The following is a 17,242-nucleotide window of genomic DNA, read 5'->3' on the forward strand; positions in this document are numbered from 1 at the left end:
GTTTTGCGATCATTTTGCGATCGTTTAATCTCGCACATAGGTTAAATCAATGAACGACTGTTTACACAGAACCATCTGCAAACTTTTTTTGCGAACAACGATTTAAGAACATGATGTAAGATCAAAATGAACAATTTTTCGCTCGTCGCTTGATCGTTCGCTTACGATTATCGTTCGAATTTGATCGTTGTAATGCAAATACGCACGAGAATCGTTCCGTGTAAACGCAGCATTATTACGATCGTTACTATGATCGTTTACTCCTTCTGATCCCAGAAACACAAAGGACAATGTGCTATTACACTGAACGATTAGTGAAAAAACGCAGAACTTGAGCGAACAAACGTGGAATTACAGCGAATGATTAACGATAATTTTAGGTTCAGATCTAAATCAACGATCAACGACATACAAACGATGTTTCGATCGTTGCCTGCAATTACACAGAACGATTATCGTTTAAATTTGAACGATTTAACGATTTTTCGCACAATAATCGTCCCGCGAAATAGGGCCCTTGGAAAGTGAGGCAGAAAAAAAGGAAAATACAATAACAAAACTTTCAAGTAGGTGAAGCAGGCCTCACTGGCAGTGTGCAGGATCCTGGTCACTGTGCCCTTGTGTCTACATTTGAACGAAAAAAAAAAACAGGCAGTAACAAAGAGCTACAAGAAAGACTCCAAATAGCTTTCCATGAAACTATACAATACTAAACTACATCTCCCGGCATTCTTTGCCAGCCGACGGCGTCTCAGCAGGCTCAATACTAAACTACATCTCCCGGCATCCCTTGCGCAGCGGACGGCGTCTCAGCAGGCTCAATACTAAACTACATCTCCCGGCATCCCTTGCGCAGCGGACGGCGTCGCAGCAGGCTCATTTCTCTCTAACTTCCGTTTTTCACAACAACATACTGTGTTTCCTTGCTATTTGAGTCGTTGTACTGCCGTAATCCACGATGGCTGCTCCGGCACCGGAGAGCTTTCTCTCCGGGCCGCTTGTACCGCGACAACCGGAATCCAGTGCTGTTGCTGTGCCCGGCCAGAGCCCGGGGAGTGATGTCATTAAGAAGCCGAAGAAGAAGGTGCTGAGTGAGGAGACGTACATCCAGGTGAGAGGAGGAAGCCTCCGGGCCGCTCTTCGCTCTGTGTGGTTATTGCTGGGATATAGCCCCCAGTGTTACATCCTCTTACTGCACCTATATACTGGCATGGCTGATATACTGGCACTGGCATGTGCTCCTCCAGCTAGACTGCACAGCTATAAGATAGGAGGCATCAGCTGGGGAGCGCCACAGGAAGAGGTTGGTGGCTGAATAAGCGATTAGGGTCGTGTTCACACACACTGGATACATCTTACAGTCTCAGCTACCGAGCACATGCTGTGGAAAGAATAATTGACCTGCCATGTCGCTGTCACTTTAAAAATTTTGACACCTAGAGATGTTATGCTGCGTTTACACGGAACGATTATCTTCGAATTTTCACGATAACTATGGCATTTGAGCGATAATCGGCTCATACAGCGAATGATCAAGCGAGTAATCGTTCATTTTGTCCTTTCAACATGTTCTCAAATCGTCATTGGTCGTTCGCTAAAAATTCGCAGATCGCTTCGTGTAAACAGTCTTTCACCTATTGACCCTATGTGTGAGATGGGGTTAAGAGATCTTAAAACGATCACAATAACGATTTTTTTTTTTAAAAACACATTGCTACTTCGAAATCGTTAATCGTTCAATTGGGCGAATTATCGCTCCGTGTAAACGCAGCATTAGAGTTTTTGATCAGCGTGTACAGACCCCAACCTATAGTCAGATAGTGCCAGCTTAGCGCTTCGCTTTCTGGCGCGCTGTGATTTCCATCTCCTTTTAAGAGCCTGGCTCTATAGACTAAGGGCCCTATTACACGGGACGATATTGAGGGCAAAAGCAAGCACCAACCTGTCGTGTCAGCGCTCACTTGCTCCTCGTTCTCTGCTCGCTGTTGCGCCGACAGCAAGTGGGTGGGGTTGGGGAGCCCATATAGCGGCGTTCTGCTGCTGTCGCACACGGCAATGGCCAGCAGACCGTTGCTATCAGCATTGAGATTTTAGTTCCTGATGTAAAGCGGTGATCAGCCAACATCGTGCATATTGGCTGATCATTGTTATAATAACATGAGTCATTTCTCAAAGCATTTATGAGCCGGAACAGCTGGTAATCGGCCAAGTACGGCCGATAATCGTTTCATGTAATAGGACCCTAAGGGGCCTTCTAGATGAACAGATTTCTCGGCCGTGGGGGCTGTAAATGAGCGACAATCAGCGAGATCGACGCTCGTTTGCATGGCTCAGAAACTGACTGCACAGAAATGTATATATCTGTGCTGTCAGTTTCTAGATCTGAAGCAGCAGTGTATACTTACCATCTGCGCTGCTTGTAATCCGGCATCTTCTTTCCACTCCTCAGGCTGTATCTTCAGGCCCTGCCTCCTTTGGCTGTCAATCATTCTTGAGGAGGTGGCGACGACCTGGATATACAGCTGGAAGATGGAAGATTTGGATGCCGGATCAAAAGCAGCATGGCTGGTAAGTATGCACTCACCATTTGATTCCCTGCGGCTGCAGAAGTTGGATGCCGCCTTAGGGCTGCCATGATAACGTGATTACAGCCTATGGATGTATCCATGTATTCCAGGACTCCTTAGGACGGCATCCAACTCCTGCAGCCGCTGGGAATCAAACAGCGAGGGATCGGATAACGTTGTGAAACCCGAACATTTTGACAGATCCGCTAAACACTACATATTTGGTGTAGATTTGTTTATTGGGAACATTAGATCCCTTTGTTGTTTTTTTCTGTCTGGGTCTAAGCACAGGTGAAACTCATAGAGGGAGATTTATCAAACATGGTGTAAAGTAAAACTGGCTCAGTTGCCCCTAGCAACCAATCAGATTCCACCTTTCATTTTCCAAAGAGTCTGTGAGAAATGAAAGGTGGAATCTGATTGGTTGCTAGGGGCAACTGAGCCAGTTTTACTTTACACCATGTTTGATAAATCTCCCCCATGGTTTTCATGGGCTTTATCTGTGCTTGACCGTTTACTGCTGGCCAATAGCTAGTTTGCAGCGACACATGTGAACCCAGCCTAAAGCCAAAAACGGTCTGTCTGGACACCCTCGTAAACATGCCCACAGGGCTATGAGATGGTATCAGAGGATAAAGTCACGGCAACATAACCCCCCTTCATGCTGTACATCATTGTGAATTACACCACGCAGTTTCACCTCTCTGTTTGACAGCTCTGTATTTCTTCCATAGAACTTGCAAAAAATCATCCAGAGAGATTTCTTCCCAGATGTGGAGAAGCTGCGAGCTCAGAAAGAGTATTTGGAGGCAGAAGAGTCCGGGGACCTGGAAAAAATGAGACAAATTGCCATCAAGATTGGCACCTCTGGGAGATGCTCCCGAGAATCCCCTTTACCATGTAAGTAAAAATGGCTGAGCCTGTCACAGTGGATTCGTTGATAGGTGGAGCATTTACCTGTTGGTTGTCTAAGGGCCGTATGACATGGTCTGATGAGCAGTATAGGCAAGCACCGGTTTGCTAGATTGGCGCTCATTTACCACATGGCTCGATAATCGTGCAGAAGAGCCATATATAGCGATGTCCGTGCAGCCCCTGCCTAAAATAATAAACTTTATTCATACCTATCCTCACTCCCCGGTGTTCTTTTTGATTCTGCCGCTCCCTGGCACTGTTCCTTCTCGTCCAGGGATTGGCTCAGTGGCCTGTCACTTCAGACACCAACTTGGACGTTCTAGGGGCGGCTGCGAGGAGGGGTCAGAAACGAGAAGACCACTGGGGGGGGGGGTGTGGACAGGTATGTATGAAATTTTTTATTTTTTTTTATTTACACATTCATTAGCCTTTGGTCATGCATGTGCGCCTGGCGGCCGATGATTTTTAGGTAGGGTCAAACAATGCAACCAGCCGATCATTGTCTTTATTACACAAAGCCATAATCTGCTGAATCGGCCTGATTTGTAAGATTATGGCTCTCTGTAATGGGGCCCTAAATCTCGGCTTAGATCAGGGATGTCAAACTCAGGCCCTCCAGCTGTTGCAAAACTACAATTTCCATCATGCCTGGACAGGCATGATGGGAATTGTAGTTTTGAAACAGCAGGAGGGCCTGAGTTTGACACGTGTGGCTTAGATGAAGAATCTGATTATGGCTATGTTCCCACACAGTATTTTGCAACCAAAACCAGGAGTGGATTGAAAACACAGAAGGGCTATGTTCACACACTGTTGAAATTGAGAGGTTGGCCGCCATTTAACTCAAATAACGGCCTTTGTTTTAAAATAACAGCAATTATTTGCCGTTAAATGACGGCCATCCATTCAACTTCAACGGTGTGTGAGCATAGCCTTTCTGTGTTTTCAATCCACTCCTGGTTTTGGTTGAAAAATACTGAGCAAAAATACTGTGTGGGAACCTAACCTAAAACTGAGACTCCTCAGAAGGTGCTTTGGTGCTCACTATTGTCTTATCGTCCTGAGGGAGGGCTGATGAACACTTGTCGCTTGTGTCCTCCAGGATCCAGGGCAGCCTTGACACCACTTCCTTTTGCAATATGATAAATGTGAAATGCTCATTTATGTGAAAACATAGGTAAGGCTTGGTTCACACTACGTTTTTGCAAACCGTTTTTTTAATCAGTTTTTTTGCAAAAAACGGATAGAAAAAACGGATGCATGTGTGTGCATCCGTTTTTCCATTGACTTCTATTATAAAAAACAGATCAAAACAGATCCATTTTTTTAGCGGACACAAAAACACGATCGACCTAATTTTTGTGTCCGCTAAAAAAATCAGATCTGTTTTGATCTGTTTATTTTTTTTATAATGCATCCGTTTTTTTTCTATCCGTTTTTTGCAAAAAATGGATTGCCAAAACATAGTGTGAACCCAGCCTTACCCATTTTGTCCTGATAATTTCTTTCTTTCTTTCTTCAGACGTGACCCCTGCCACATTTGAGACTCCTGCTGGGGTACCTGGAACACCCTCATTTGCTAGTAAGAATAAAGACGGGGAGGAAGGTAAGGCCTTTTACTGTAACCACCGTATTTTTGTCTAGTTAGGCAGAGATCATGTGTCACATACATTTTCTTTTACAGATAAGAGCCAGATACTTTAACATGTTCTTTTTTTTTTTCTCATGTTTCTATTTTCTGACTGTAATTTTTCTTTATTTTCCTTTTTATACATTGTTATGGGAGCTGACATCTTGCCTGAGCTGTTTTTAACAGTATTTAGTAATACGCTTTACAGGCAAGCCTCGTGGACATAATAGGCCACAATAGACGGACTCTGCCCCTTTGAGATGAATGTAAAAAAAATTAACTGAGTGTACACTGTGACCTTTGAAGAGGCCATTCCTCTTTAGAAAATTAGAAAAAACTAAAATTTCTTTGAAAATGTTAAATGTAAAAACTTGAATTACACAATGGGTCATTTTCTGATGGCTTGTTCCCTTTAAGGGGATGTTCACACTACAGAATTCTCGCAGATAACATCCCACGGATTCCGATGCTCACCCCCGCTTGACTCTCCGACTGTCCCATGGACTCCCATTCTATTCTCAGGGGGATTCCGTCTGAGCGTATAAAGGAGTCTATGGGAGCGGGGGCGGTATGGGGGCGTGGTCAACGGAATCCACGGGATGTTATCCATGAGAATTCCGTAGTGTGCACATTCGTTAAGGGTGGAATCCGTACATACCGAGTTCGCAGTGTGCGCTGTTATACTGCAGCCAGTGATTGGCCAAGACCGACCGGAACGGTCGGTCTCTGAAAAGATCATCCCGGCCGGTACTGCAGTACTGGCCAGATGATCTTTTCGGCCGCAGTGTTCTGATGCGGGTGCATCAGCGTGCGCCCGCATCAGAACTCCTCACTGCACACTATGAAGCAAGCATTCACTGAATAGCGACCGCAGAAAACTGACATGTCAGTTCTTTGCGGCACTGCGAGGATCCCGGCCGGAGCATATACTATGTGTATACGCTCCGGCTGGGATCCCATACAAAACTAAGTACCAAAGCTTTTCGTAAAAGTATGGCCGTTGTTGCCGATTGCAATGATGGCCATACTTTTACGTTGTGTGAACATAGCCTTATGCTGATCTCAGATATTTGTGCTTTGTGACACTTGTACATTAAAGGGTGACAAAAATCCTGAAATGTCTAACACAATAATAAAATTTTGCAGGGGTCAATGAGAAAACAGAGGAGGATGGTGAGGAGCTGCCGAGCCTTGATAACTTTTTATCCAGACACACAAGTGAGGACAATGCCTCTTTTGAACAGATAATGGAGGTGGCAAAGGAGAAGGAACGTGCTAAGAACGCCTGGCTTTATGAAGCCGAGGAAGAGTATAAAGAGGTAAATGGTAAAATCCAGTTACATGTTTACTGAATAGGAGATTTTCTCTCTTTCATTGTGATTAATTTCACCTTTATGCATGAGCTTTTTGTATTGCCTGGATTGGTAGGCATATGGGTGTAGCAGAAGGGTCATCTTTCTATATCTTAGGTGTTAAACTTGGGCCCCTCCGGCTGTTACAAAACTACAATTCCCATCATGCCGGGGCGGCCAAAAAGGAGCACTGGTCAGCAAGACGGCACGAACAATCACTGTATCGTTTATGCAGCCACGGAAACTGACAGCACGAATATGCATATATTTATGCTGTCAGTTTCCAGATTACACAGCAGTACATACTTGCCTAGTGCGCTGCTGCTTGCATCCTGTTCTCCGACTTTCCTGCCCATCCGCTGTGTCCCCATGCCCCGTCTCCTCTGACTATCAATCATTGTGGAGGAGGCAGCGGCCTGTAGATGCAGCAGCTGGATGGGAGAGACAGAGAACAGGATACCAGATCACAGTAGCAATGTACTAGGTAAGTCTGCAACTGCTTTACGATTTGGAAACTGAGAGCACGGTTATATATACATATCCGCGCTGTCAATTTGCCTTTATCGTTATCGGTCTCCCATCCCCTGTTTACACAAGTGCAGACGATAATGATTATTTTGAACCCAGTCCAAAAGATGCAATTGGCCGAGGATCGGGAGCTTTCCCCGTCCCCAGCTGATCGCTGTCACTTTTACACAGGCCGATTATCGGCTGCAGGAGTGTTTCTTCCAATGCTCCTGGCTCATAAATCGGCCCATGTAAAAAGCCCTTAAGTGCTGCATCCAACTTCAGCCACCGGTAATCCAATGTTGTGCACTTAGTTTCGGACGAACCCGAGTTCGAGGTTCGCTCATCTACGAGCTGTTTCCTTACTAATTGTATTTTGCCATAGAAAATAGCTGACATCATTGGTTATCTGCCATATGTTGCTTATATTATCTTTGTTCTTTTTGTTGTTTTTCAGAGGCTTCAACAGAATCTTGCCCTCCCCTCTGTTGAAATGCAAGCTATTCAGGGTGTGAAAGCAGGTCTAGACACCTGGGAGTATAAAACTCACAACTCCCTCATGTACTATCCTGAAGGTATGTATTTTTTTTTTTTTTCAAATAAAACCATTACATTTATAAGACAGGCAAGCCCTGACCAAATGGCACATTACTTGGGAGGCTATGGCGGTGCTAAGATTAAAGGCAACCCATCATCACTCATTGTGTATTAATATAAATGGAAACTGAAAGGCTCCATTAATATAGGTGGCTATGATTGACTCTGAAACACTAAAAAGCCTGCCAGGAATGGTGGTGAAAGTGCAGATCCTGGCTGCTACTCCTCGTCATGCGAGACTTTATTGACACACCTCTCCAATTTTGTGCATAGGGGAAAAGATTTATCAGTTCATTGTGTAGTGGTTGCCATGTATAACTGCAGCTCTGGTCCCATCCAAGTGATTAGGAGCTAAGCTGCAGTTACACATCACCACCGCCACACAATGATGTTAACTGTGCCTTGCAGAACATCACAGTGGCGCAGGTGCTGGGTGTCTGCAACTTGCTGATCAGTTACTTATGACCTAACCTGTGCATGGCTCATCGGTACATTTTGCCCAGAAAACCCCTTTAAGCTTCTGCCAGACTGCAGTGGCAAATCTCCCTAGGGTGCGTTCACACCTACAGGAACCGCAGCTGATTTTCTGCTGCGGATCCGCAGCAGATCTGCAGCAGATACGTAGCAGATTTCATTTACATAACTGAACACAGCATCAAATCTGCTGCGGATCTGCTGCAGATCCTGTAGGTGTGAACGCACCCTTAAGCACAAGAGGACCAGGCACTTGAAATCCAGTTGCCTGATCCTCCTTCCACAAACATCTGACACTGTTCGACACTGACGCTGTTCGGTCAAGGAGACAAACAGTACCTTTCATAAATTCGTCTGTGCTTCCAGGATGTAGAAAAAATAGTCAAAGGCTTTTCCGATCTCTGGAATGTCTCCTCTTTCCCCTTCCTCCTTGATTGACACCTAGTAACATCCCTAGTGGGGTCAGGTATAGGAGGGGGGAGTTAGGAGATATTACAGCTTGCTGCACATCAGGAAATTGGATAAGCCTCTTTGGCCCTTTGCACAGAAGAATAAAAGCTTGTTTGTAAGTTCTGAAAGTACAGCTGGATATATAAAGGGTAACATGTGTCTGCTTGTCCTAATAGCTATCTAACAGTGTCAGCAGTTTGGAACATGAGTTGCAGCTCACAAATTAACTTTGAGACCCCCTTACACATCAGGTGGCCAGTATTAGTCTAATATGTATGGTCAGCTTTATAGGGCCAGAATACCAGATAATCTAGTTTGGTATTATCCTAGGTATAGATCTTTTTTTACGTTATTTGTGCATTTTAGCCTTTTTTTCTCATTCCACGGTGTATAGTTTTAGTTCTGTACACTATCGATTGTTCCGTTAGATATATTTGTAAAACTATCAGAAATTCCACGTGTTGGTGTAGTCCATGGGTCTCCAAACTGCGGCCCTCCAGCTGTTGCAAAACTACATTTCCCATCATGCCTGGACAGCCAAATCCAAAGCTTTAGCTGTCCAGTCATGATGGGAGTTGTGGTTTAGCAACAGCTGGAGGGACGCAGTTTGGTGACCCATGGTGTAGTCAGATGGCTGACAGCTATCATATGCATGGTCATCCTAATTTACAGATTCTCACAGCTCTTGGCCATTCTTTGTGAGATGAAATGACAAGTAGTGAATCTTATGATGATGAATTTAGTTTGTCTGCTGCTTTTTATTTACTTTTAGGAAAAAGAAACTCGTAGCCTTTTTTTATATGAAATTTAGGTTTTTCTTTAACAAGTCTATGTCCTCTTCAGGTGTACCTGACAATGATGCTATATTCAAGAAACCAAGAGAAGTAGTTCATAAAAACACACGTTTCCAGAAAGACCCCTTTAGTCAGGCCCTGAGTAAGACGCAGCTCCAGCAGGCAGCGGCCTTAAATGCACAGGTAAGGTTTCCCTGTCTGGTCCCGTACTATGTCCACTTGCTGCTGTACTTGTGAATAATCTCGTATAACAGCGGTTTTGTGTTTGTGCGCAGTATAAACAAGGAAAAGTTGGTCCTGATGGAAAGGAACTAATACCACAAGAGTCTCCAAAAGTCAATGGCTTTGGATTTGTGGCTACCCCGTCACCTGCACCAGGTTTGTTTACTGATTTTATATATATATATATATATAATATATAAATATTTATTTATTTTAAGATTAAAAGTAATTGTTCTCTTTTAAAACTTATTATAAATATTTTTCACATCATTACAGGTGTTGATGACTCCCCGCTTATGACATGGGGTGAAGTTGAGAGTACCCCCTTTCGTCTGGATGGATCAGAGACACCATATCTGGAGAAGACACCGGGACCATCATTTAAGGTAATTATTTTGTCATTCAGATACTCAGTATCTCATAGTATAACAGATCTGCCACTTCTTTTTATGTGCACAACGGATAAAAAAAAACAACAAAAAAAAAAACAGGCACTAAGAAATGAACGTTAACCCTTTTGTCTTATTCCCAGTGCTGTAAAGATTTAAACACTTTCCTTGCTCCCAGCATCATATTGATACCTCATCCTGAGGGGATAGAGTCCACTACAGGGATTCCCTGTTCAGAGGTTCCGTGTTTTACGGAAACGCAACCCTAGTGTACACGGAGTACTCCTGCCCTATATTATAGCCTAGTAGAGATGAGTAGGTGATTCCTGTAATTGACCAGACAAGAAGGGTAAAAAACTGTGTGGGTGCTGCTGGCGAGCAACCAATCTCTTATCCACACCCCTGAAATGGAGTAAATAAATAGTGGTGCAGCATATAAAGGTCTCTGGGAGGCTTAAAGGGCTTTAACAAATTTTTCCTATATAGCTGCAATCATGCAGAAAATAATAAACATCCTATGCTTACCTGTCCGCACTCCCCTGGTGTCCTGCTGGCGCAGTTAGAGACATCCCACTTAGCCAATCACTTACTGAGATGGGACAGCACCGCGGCCCATGGTTGGCTGTGCGGAGAAGAGTCTGTCTCGGAAGTGACTCCTCTGCAGTCACATGCAATGTTTTAATCTTCTCAATGAGATCTTTGTCAAGCTTGACAAAGATCTCATTGCGAATATTAAAATGTTGCATGTTGGGTGAATAAACCAAACCACTTTTATTCACTTATTTTCGGAGTGCCACCTTCTTCCTACTTTGTGTATGCATCTTATTTCATCCTGTTGATGGAGTTGACATTGTGTTCCAGATTCTGGAGCCAGGTCGTAGGGAGCGATTGGGTCTGAAAATGGCAAATGAAGCTGCTGCAAAGAACAGAGCAAAGAAGCAGGAAGCATTGAGGAGAGTGACGGAGAACCTGGCGAGGTAAGTGCAGCCTATTATTAGAGTGGTTTTTATGTGACGTTCTCATTTGTACATTCTAAGTTTTGGATTTTGATTGTTTCCTCATTAATTGCTAATGTTTTATTTTTCCGCAGTTTGACGCCTAAAGGAGGACTCAGTCCGTCTATGTCTCCTGCTCTGCAGCGTTTGGTGAATCGAACGTCCAGTAAATACACAGATAAAGCTCTTCGGGCCAGCTACACCCCATCTCCTGCTCACACCCACTCCCATGTCTATAAAACCCCAGGGGGCTCACGTCTAACACCTACGGTTACCCCGACTCCGGGAGCTGCTTCACAGACTCCTACTGTACCCGATCCCACCTCCATTACTGATAATTTACTACATTTACCCAAACGAAGGAAGGCATCCGACTTCTTCTGAGTGGTGGGAGAGAAATCGTCATCCGTGACTTTGTATGTTGTCTTGTCTGTCTGGGCCAAACACTGAATGTTGTAAGGTGGAACCTTGTGAAGATTTGGGGACCAGACTGTAAATATTACTCTCTTTATAGAGAACGAAGATGGAAATGCTAATTTAATAGCAACTGGATGTGTTAATATACTTCATTTTAATAATTTAAATGAAATGTTGCTTGAATGATTTAAGGGATATTCCAGAGGAATTTTTTTTTTTTTTTTTGCTAATACATTGCTTTAATGTATACTTTTTTTTATGTACATATTCACTGCTGTTGACTGGCAGCTGTAAGACGACATGGCCTGCTGCCATGCAGTTCCTGACACAGACGTTGGTGGCAGCAGAGGGGCCTGTGTTGCCCCTTAGGGTATGTGCACACTATGGAATACACACAGAGATTTCAAGTGGATTCCCCCACACAGCTTCCGCTTGAAGTTCCGCACGTCCCATAGACTCAATGATATTCTTCGGTGAATTCCACCGTCCGCCCAGAGTATTTACTTGTCATTTCTTTGGGCGAACGGTGGAATTCGCCGGCAAATATCATTGAGTCTATGGGACGTGCGAAACTTTAAGTGAAGGCCGTGTGGCGAAATGCACTTGAAGTCTCTGCACGTATTCCGTAGTGTGCACATACCCTTACTGCTGCCAGTCAACGGAAGTGAGTATGTAAATAAAAAAATATACTTTTAATTTTAGTTATAGAACTTGATTAACGGAATGTATTTGCAAATAAAAAATGTACAGAGTATCTCTTTTAAAGGGGTTGTTCAGCAAAAACAAATTTATTTTAAATTAACTGGTGCCAGAGATTTGTAAGTTACTTCTATTAAAAAAAAATCTCAAGTCTTCCAGTACTTAACAGCTGCTGTATGTCCTGCAGGAAGTGGTGTATTCTCCTCAGTCTGACACAGTGCTCCCTGCTGCCACCTCTGTCCATGTCAGGAACTGTCCAGAGAAGTAGCAAATCCCAATAATTTTTTTTTTAATAGAAGTAAATTACAAATCCCTGGCACTTTCTGGCACCAGTTGATTTGAAAGAACATTTTTTTGGTGAACTACCCCTTTAATGTTTCCGGCATACATTTTTGCATTGTGCGAATTTTATATTTTGTCAACACTATAAAATGTTTTCTCCAGTGTCTTGTTTTTTTTGGCCACTCTTTGGAGTATTATTAGCTTCAGTTTTTCACCATACTCTGTTGTGACTGCAAACTATATAATACTCCTATTTATTATAATTGAAGACAAGTCATACTAAGAGTACTGCTCTATTATTTCTACCGATATCAGACAAATCCACTATATAAATGCACAATAAATGTGATGATTTACTAAAAGGGCAGTCTAGTGTACATTAAAGGAGAACTCCAGCCAAATCTAAATATCACAGGCAAAGGGTGGGGGAAGATAAGAACAAAGTTATACTTACCATTCCCTGTGCTCCCCGCAGCACAGCGTCACGGTCCAGTGATGACATGTCTCGGCTCAGAAATATACGCTCAGCCGGTCATTGACGGGAGACCAGCTGAGGAGGCATTTCCCACTAGGCTATGATGATGCAGGAAGCCAGAAGAAAATAAAGACCAGACGCAGACAGAGAGCAGGTGCAGGAGCACCGGGATGGGTAAGCATAGTTTCTTATTATGCCCCCCCCCCTCACTCCCCCAGGATTTTTAGATTTTGGAGTTGTCTTTTAAGCACAAGAAGGACAAATACTTACTTGTTAGTGTGGACAATACATTTCCTTAAAGGGGTTGGCCACTTTATAGTAAAATAGGTCAGTATACAGTATTAGTAACTGTATTCAATGTATATACTGACCACAGCTCCCTGTGTACCTCATAGAGCTTTAATCAGACTCCCCTCCTCCAGGCTGTGCTGCCCTGCTCTGTTTTTTTTCTGACTATAAGATGGCCGACATGGAGGAGCATTTGATCATGCTCCATAGCCATATACAGGCTCAGCGGTGGACACTGGGGGGGTGGGGCTCGGTCACCTGCTCCTCCATGTCGGCCATCTTATGGACAGGAACACCACAGAGCAGGACAGCACAGCCTGGAGGAGGGAAGCCTGATATTAGCTCTATGAGGTATACAGGGAGTTGTTCTCAGTATATACGGTGAGTACACATACTAATACGGTATACTGAACTATTTTACTATAAAGTGGCCAACCCCTTTATTTGATGGCAATGCTGAACAGTCACAGTAGAATATTTTCTCCAGGTAAGATGTTCGTTTCGTCAAACATCCGGTCTGGCAACATTAGCCCCTTACTGTAATTATCCTATAATACAGGACTAGCGTTTCTTTCTGATGTTACTGGCACCGCTTTATTTAGCGGACTGAAGTCACTAGGACCGATTCATTCTATTGTACAATAGTTGGAACACACAACCCATTTCTGATATGAGGGCCATGTTTGAGTTTTTAGGGATGCGTTCCACTAAGTGAATAGACTGGACTTCCTTACCTTTGTTACATACTTGTTTAGGCTATGTTCACACAACGTATTTTTTCGTATTTCTACGGCCGTTGTTGGCGATTGCAATAATATAAAAAAAAAATGTTTGCTTGCTGTCTATGGGATCCCGGCGGGATCCCTCGCGCCGCCGCAAAGAGCTGACATGTCAGTTTTCTGCGGCCGCTATTCACTGAATAGCATCTGCAGGAATCCATGTCAGTGCACACTATAAAGCGTGCGGCTTCGGCCACAAGCTTCATAGTGTGCTGTGGGGAGTTCTGATGCGGGCGCGCACGGATGCGCCCGCATCAGAACACTGCAGCGTGAAAGATCATCCGACCGGTACTACAGTACCGGCCAGGGATGATTTTTTCAGAGGCCAGCCACTCCGTGACCCGGCCGGGTCACAGAACGGCCGGTCTCTTACGCCATGTGAACATTGCCTTAATCTGTTATCTAGTACTAGGTCTGACCAAGAATTTAACGATATTAAAGGTTACGTTTTAAAGCTAGACCTTACTGCAGTGAATTGAAGTGATATTCTGGAAAATAAAAAAGTTGTCTTTATATAGATTTGTAAATACTATTTAAAAATCTCCAGTCTTCCAGTACTTATCAGCTGCTGTATGTTCTGCAGGTAGAGGAGCTCCCCTTTAATAGTTTAGACTACCACACTGTTTTTATTAAGAGTGCCTTCACACCTTCCGACTCGCAGTGTAAATCTCGCTGCAAGTCTGGCAGTTCTCTGTCACTACATGCTCGCAGTGGTCTGAAAGACCGCTGCGAGTATGTAATTGTGCTGCCCCCTTAACCCCCTCTGCTCCCGCTCTGCCATGTCTGTCTCCTGGCCGGGGTCCCGGCATCCTGCTCTCCTGCTCAGCCAATCAGTGGCTGCAGCTGGGCAACACATTGATTGGTTGGCTGGGAGAGCAGGACCCCGTACAGCGAGGAGAGGTAATAAATATATGCAGCAGAGCGGGAGCAGAAGGGGTTAAGGGACGGCAGAATTCAGACCGCTGCGAGTATGTAGTGACAGGGAACTGCCAGGACCTGCCAGACTTGCAGCGAGATTTAAACTGCGAGTCTGTAGGTGTGAAGGCACCCTAAATGATAAAAAAAGGAATACTGATTATCAGCTTGACATGGGAGGTATACAGTATGGGGGGGGCACTACAGGAAGGCGGTATACATTACGGAGACTACAGGGAAGCCTAACAACAGTGGAGCATACAGTATGGCAGCTAATTTCTGTATAGAGTAGGGCTACAGTATGGGGGACATAGTGTTTCTCCAAAAATTAGGCCTACCCCAAAAACAAGCCCTAGCCACTTTCTTCAGAAAACAAAATACCATAAGACCCTATCTTATTTTTGGAGAAACACTGTAGTACGAGCAGTAGGATCTTTGTGGGACTTACCTTTTTAAGCCATTAGAGTGCACACACAGGGGTCCTAGTAAGCAATGACATTTGCAAATTAAGTTTAGCATTTTATGTTTTTGGTTTGTTCCCCATTGTCAAATAACACCACTCAACAACAACTCAGCAGTAGGGAAATCGTGATTATTACGTAACCTCAGTTCCTTCTTCATTTGGAGTGTTTGTTGGTTGCTGCTCCTTCTTCTTCCTGTTCCTGTACTAATCTTTCGTGTATCTCCTTATGCGCTTTTGAATATGCATCCTGCTTCTTGTTTTGGGGGGCACATTCTGATGCTTTAGAGCGTGAGACTACGTTAAGCCAGCTGTGGTCCAAGATGTCATCTATGGTCAGTCGTTGGTTGACATCGGGCTGGAGCATGCGGTAGATGATGTCTTTACACTCGCTCGACAGATGTTTAAAGTGTGGGAAGTCCACGTAGTGTTGCTTCTGTAGACGTAGCATCTTCTTTACGTTGGAATCGTCGTATGGCATTGAACCTGAAACCATTATGAAAAGTATTACTCCAAGGCTCCAGATATCATAGACCTTGGCGTCATACGGTATTCCTTCCAAGACTTCCGGAGCAGAATAAGCTACTGAGCCACAAAAGGTTTTGCTCAGGTTCTTCTCACGGCCGTCGTAGCTTAAACGTTTCGCAAAACCAAAGTCAGAAAGTTTGAGGTTAAGGTCTTTGTCCAGTAAAATATTCTCACACTTTAGATCTCGGTGGACGATAGCCAAATCGTGACAATACTTGACAGCCGTGGCTAGCTGATAGAACATTTTCTGCGCTACGTCTTCTTGCATCGGCCCTTTGCTTTTCATGTATTCCAACAAATCTCCGTGGGCTCCCAGCTCCATGACTATATAGATCTTACCCGCAGGAGTCTCGAATATTTCGTATGTTTTGATAATGGAAGGGTGGTTCATGACGGACAGGATGTCCATTTCGCGAGGAAGGAACTTCTTTAGGAATTCCGGTGACGCTTTTTTACGATCGATGATTTTCACGGCGACGTGACATTTTAGATGTTCTGAGAAGGCCGACTTAACTTTTGCATATGAACCTTCGCCCAAGAGGTTGCCAACTCTGTATCCTCTCGCTTTAAGTACAGCAGCGTCATCCATGTCTGGTTCAGAGTCAGAGGAGATGTTACCCTTCCATGTTGTTGTTGTTGGTCCTACCTACTGTATGTGTTCTAGAGGGTAGTGATGTCACACTGCTGATGTGATGTCACCGTGCTGAGTGTAGGGTTACACAGATAGCAACTGTTTACAGGTGTCAGACAGAAAGCAACCAATCACAGCTCATTTTGAGGAAAGAAATAATAAGCTGCGCTGTGATTGGTTGCTATCTGTCTGAGAAAAAGAGCAGACACCTTTCTAAACCAGAGAGTGATAAATCTCTGTCTGCACTTACATGTCACTGGGGAAAAGGATGGTGCATTTAAATCACCCGGGAACTTGACAACACCAGCAATGACTAGTAGTGTTGAGCAGAGAGGCCGGACTCATCAGGTTTGGCAACTTTTTCAAACCCGAACGCTCTGCATTTGCTTCTTGGTGGCTGCAGAAGTTGGATACAGCCCTAGAGAGTTTTGGAGAAGATGGATACATCTATCCATGTTTTCCTGGAATTCTTAGGGCAAAGGGAATCAAATGGTGAAGGTTCGGAGAACTTGCCGCTCTGCTCAACACTAATGACAAGTGAATATCAACTTTTTTTTTTACATGACCTGGTCTGTGCTGGTTTCTTCATATGCAAATAGGGCCGCTCTATGCAGTGGAGACGGCCTGGCACCCCGAGTCCACCTATATCCCTTTCCCTGGGTGACGCACCTTTTTTTCAGAATCAAGTCTGGCTGTGTCACTTAGGGCTCTATTACACGGGACGATTATCGTGGGAAAAATCGTTATATCGTTCAAATTGAAACGATAATTGTTCTGTGTAATAGCAGGCAACGATTGAAAAATCGCTTGTATGTCGTTGATCTAGGGCCCTATTACACGGGACGATTATCGTGCGCAAAAACGTTATATCGATCA

General features: G+C 44.1%; 2 protein-coding genes across 3 annotated transcripts; one reads left to right on the forward strand and one right to left on the reverse strand.

Annotated features, from left to right (window-relative positions):
- The first annotated feature begins 890 nt into the window (after positions 1–890).
- ESS2 (ess-2 splicing factor homolog) lies at positions 891–12,451 on the forward strand. The gene is made up of 10 exons (XM_069961131.1): positions 891–1,111; positions 3,302–3,467; positions 5,005–5,088; positions 6,259–6,431; positions 7,429–7,546; positions 9,336–9,469; positions 9,562–9,664; positions 9,785–9,894; positions 10,759–10,874; positions 10,988–12,451. The coding sequence occupies exons 1-10, from the start codon at positions 959–961 to the stop codon at positions 11,274–11,276; spliced, it is 1,446 nt and encodes a 481-aa protein (XP_069817232.1). The 5' UTR covers positions 891–958; the 3' UTR covers positions 11,277–12,451.
- On the reverse strand, positions 3,271–16,441 carry TSSK2 (testis specific serine kinase 2). Of its 2 annotated transcripts, XM_069961133.1 has the most exons (3): positions 15,352–16,441; positions 15,196–15,229; positions 3,271–3,394 (listed from the first exon to the last, which is right to left on the reverse strand). In XM_069961133.1, the coding sequence occupies exon 1, from the start codon at positions 16,322–16,324 to the stop codon at positions 15,365–15,367; it is 960 nt and encodes a 319-aa protein (XP_069817234.1). In that variant the 5' UTR covers positions 16,325–16,441; the 3' UTR covers positions 3,271–3,394; positions 15,196–15,229; positions 15,352–15,364. The 2 variants fall into 2 exon arrangements, with proteins under 2 accessions (XP_069817234.1, XP_069817235.1); XM_069961134.1 differs by lacking the exon at positions 15,196–15,229.
- Between the last annotated feature and the right edge of the window lie 801 nt (positions 16,442–17,242).

This window comes from Dendropsophus ebraccatus, chromosome 3 (genome assembly GCF_027789765.1).
Source record: "Dendropsophus ebraccatus isolate aDenEbr1 chromosome 3, aDenEbr1.pat, whole genome shotgun sequence".
Classification (NCBI taxonomy): domain Eukaryota; kingdom Metazoa; phylum Chordata; class Amphibia; order Anura; family Hylidae; genus Dendropsophus; species Dendropsophus ebraccatus.